Here is a 3,436-nt window from a genome sequence, read left to right as displayed (position 1 = left end):
AATTTTTTAAATATGGGGTGTTAACTGAAGCATACCTCTAACCCCCCGGTTTCTACAGAAACGCGCTTATTTGTTCAGGAAATCAAGTACAATAAATAAGTTTTTCCAGGACGAAGGCTGCGTTTGCGCGAGGAGGCGGCTCCTTCCACACGGGCCCCGGCGCTGCGCCCTCCGGCACCTCCCGGGGGGGCCGCCAGCGGGGCCGAGGGCGCCGCCTGAAGCCCCTCGCCGCCGGCGGTGCGGCGGGGGTCGCGGCTCAGGCTCGGAGATAGTCGTTCTTGAGGCGGCTGAGGCGGGCGCCGTGGCTGCGGACGGTGAGGGCGAGGAGGTCGTGCTTGTCCCGCAGCCCGCTGGAGATGTGGCGGGTCTCCCGCAGCAGGGCGCGGGCGTGCAGCAGCAGCCCCAAGAAGCTGTCGCCCAGCCGGGCCTCCTCCCGGCCCCCCTGCTCCTGCCCCTGGCGGAACTTGCCCTCCAGCTCGCTCAGCGAGCGGTCCGAGCTGGAATAGGCGTCGCTGATCTGGGCGGACTCCCGGCGCAGGTAGGTGCTGTAGCTCTCCTCCCCGTCCAGGTCGTAGGAGATGCTCTTGCCGATGCCCTCCAGCACCCGGCCCGCGTCCTCCACCTGCCGGCCCAGCACCGTCAGCTCCTCCCGCAGGCTGAGCCCGCCGCCCGCCGCCGCCGCCGCCGCCCCGCACCGCCGCTGCTCGCTCACCCTGAAGAGCAGCTGGCACCGCTCGGGGTCGTCGTTCTCCTCGTAGTCCCCGTCGGGGACGAAGTAGTGGTGCAGGGTCCCGTTGGACATCTCGGGGTACAGCGGCCCCTCGAAGTACCCGCGGCAGAGGCTGCAGAGCCCGCCCAGCCACAGCAGGCGCAGCGCTGCCGGCATGCTGCGGCCGGCGCCGGGCAGCCTAGGGGCGGGCGGCGCCGCGCTGCCCCCGGCCGCGCCGCCCACGCCCCATGGGGCTCCCCCCCGGTCCCCGCCGCCCCGCGGGCACGGCCGGCTCCGCCGCGGACCGGCTCGGCTGAGGCGGGCGGCGGCGCGGAGGCCCGGCGGCGCTCTGGGGGCGGCTGCCGGCGCAGCGCCTTTAAAAGCCGGGCGGCCCGCGCCCAGGAGGAAGCGGCCCCCGCGCCGGGCAGGGCCGGGCCGGGCCGGGCCGGGCCGCCCCCCGCCCCGGGCAGCCGCCGGCGGGCACCGCCCCCGGGCATCGCCCCCTCGGGCGGGCGGGCGGGCGGGGGGAGGGAGCCGCGTGCACCTTTCTGCCCTCCGTAAGCACGGAACGCCAAACCTGGAGCGGATCGGGGGGTTCTGGTTTCCCGTCGCAAAGGGCTCTCTTGCGAACAGCCCGAGCTCACAGCAGCTCCGCGCAGCCCGCAGCAGGCGCGGGGTGCGGGGCAGGGGGGGTGCGGGGCAGGGGGGGCTTCGCAGAGCTGGAGGCGCGCTCAGGGCCGCGCGGTTTGTCACCGGTGAAAAACTTGACAGGGAAGAGGGTGCAGGTTCAAGTGTAAGGTGTGATGCCGTGAACCTTGATGATAGGGTGAAGACGGGGAGAAGGAACGCAAAATCTGCTCTTGAGTAAAATGTCAGATGCGCTTGAGGATAATCCTAGTACGGTTCATCCTGCGCGACTGACTATGTAAAATTTTAAGCGTTTCTCTTTCATGAAACAATATTCCATGTGAATCCAGTAGCTGAATGACAGCAGGGACGAACCTTGCGCGTAACTAGTACAAAATCCACCTTTACTATTTTTGAGTTGTTAAATCAAGGTGAGATCACACAAAGAAAGGGTCTGTAAAGTTACCAGCTCTTTTCACATCATTCTTTCTCTTTCATGGAAAAAATCACCAGCTAGCAGAGATTATACCAAACCCTGCAGTCGTCCAGAGTTACAACTCCCACTGCTGTCTGTGCAAAAATACTTACATTGCCTCTTTAATGGAAATATTTCGACTATCATCCTGGTACTTTCTGCATGTGGTAACTAACTATGATGCTTACAGTTAACTTCATTGGGAGACAGGCCAGACGCTTACATTGTACCTCTGCTTTTTTCACTATTAATGCAGGGCATTGTAGATTAGAGCCTTGTGGGGCTCAGGGGAATTTGGCTCTACCATTTCTTATGCTGCCGTGACTTTAGACACCTACATTTCAAATGCGGAGTCTTGAGCCCCTTCCCTCACGGCAGCTTCGTTCTGTAATCGCAAGCTATCCTGTCCCTGGGCACCTGTGGAGCAAATCGCTGCTGCAGAGATCAGCTGCTCTTCTCGAGCTCCGCAAGCTGCTCCTTTCTTTGCTTGCAGTTCCCTGAGAGGCTCCAGCAAGGCCCCCATCTCCACGTATCTGGCTTTGGTGGCCGGCTGCTGATTCTGTTCCCAGGTGCCCCCGCTGCCAATGTGTAGGTCAGTAGGTTCCTGGGAGCTCCGTGATGGGACTAACTACGCGGCCAGGCCCTTTAAGGTATGACGCAGCAGCACCGTATGCAAGTTCTCACTGTCAGTGTGGCCCTTAGTACTTCATGACAGCCTGTGCTATCAGTGTTCCCCATTATTCACTTTAGAGCCTGCTGAAGCGCTTTATATAAGCGCAGGAGGTCCTAAGACTAACAAACACCAAGAAACAAGAGCAAAAAATAAACCAACCAGTCAGCCAGCCAAGAAAAACCTAACCCAGAGACAGCTGAACCCTTCACTTACTGAATTGCTTTGGTCTCTCCAAGCCCCAGAGTCCGTTAAGACCACGTGCACATACACGTCAAAGTTAGCAATCTTTGCAGAGTCCAAGCAACTTCTTTTGTACTGCTGAGAACCCAGGCCAGACAAGCTACCCAAACAGAAACGCTCCATGCATTTGGAAACATTTTAAATTTGTAATCAATTTCAGAAAATACTCATATAAATAGGTTGGATTAGGCTAAGCTTTTGTGCTTCAGCTTTCTATAAAAGGTTTAAAGCTTATTCAACTGAGCCTGCTTGGCATTTATCCTTGGTCTCTGTTTGCCAACGGGGGCTCTTTCAAATGATTTTATTCCCGAGACGCTCTTGTTTCACCTAATATTTTCTTTGGTTCTCAATTCTTTCCCAGCTATAGTACTTTATCTACATAAGTTTCCACCCAGGCTGGTGTTACTGCCAGTTGACTGGTTTGGCTGATACTTGGGTTGTGGTGGACTCCACTTTTGAGGCCTCTTCATGGAAGTACCGTGCTGTAAATCACTTAGCTGTAGCTTTGTCAGCATGGTTATGCTTTCACCAGTGCCACAGTGGGTAAAAAATTCAGCCTTAGTAAATACTTTTTCTCCGTCTCTTCATACATTAAGAGACTAAGAGGTGCCTGTTGCTCCCTGCTGCAGCTGCCGACTCCTGGCCGCTGCTGTTTTCAATCCGATATGAATTATCCAAGCTTTATTTAAATTTTGCACCAAAATAGTCTCTC

The 3,436-nt window shown here is 57.6% G+C and overlaps 1 protein-coding gene across 1 annotated transcript; it reads right to left on the bottom strand.

Annotated features, from left to right (window-relative positions):
• Positions 1-256: 256 nt before the first annotated feature.
• On the bottom strand, positions 257-886 carry FIBIN (fin bud initiation factor homolog). The gene has a single exon (XM_086472352.1). It carries the CDS (start codon positions 884-886, stop codon positions 257-259), a length of 630 nt encoding a protein of 209 aa, XP_086328478.1.
• Between the last annotated feature and the right edge of the window lie 2,550 nt (positions 887-3,436).

This window comes from Leptosomus discolor, chromosome 12 (genome assembly GCF_034619465.1).
Source record: "Leptosomus discolor isolate bLepDis1 chromosome 12, bLepDis1.hap2, whole genome shotgun sequence".
In the NCBI taxonomy this organism is placed as follows: Eukaryota; Metazoa; Chordata; class Aves; order Leptosomiformes; family Leptosomidae; genus Leptosomus; species Leptosomus discolor.
Note: the sequence above shows the minus strand (reverse complement) of the source record. Positions and strands in the feature narration are given on the sequence as shown.

Coding starts and splice junctions, on each gene's coding strand:
- FIBIN (XM_086472352.1), bottom strand. CDS start 886: ATGCCGGCAGCGCTGCGCCTGCTGTGGCTGGGCGGGCTCTGCAGCCTC.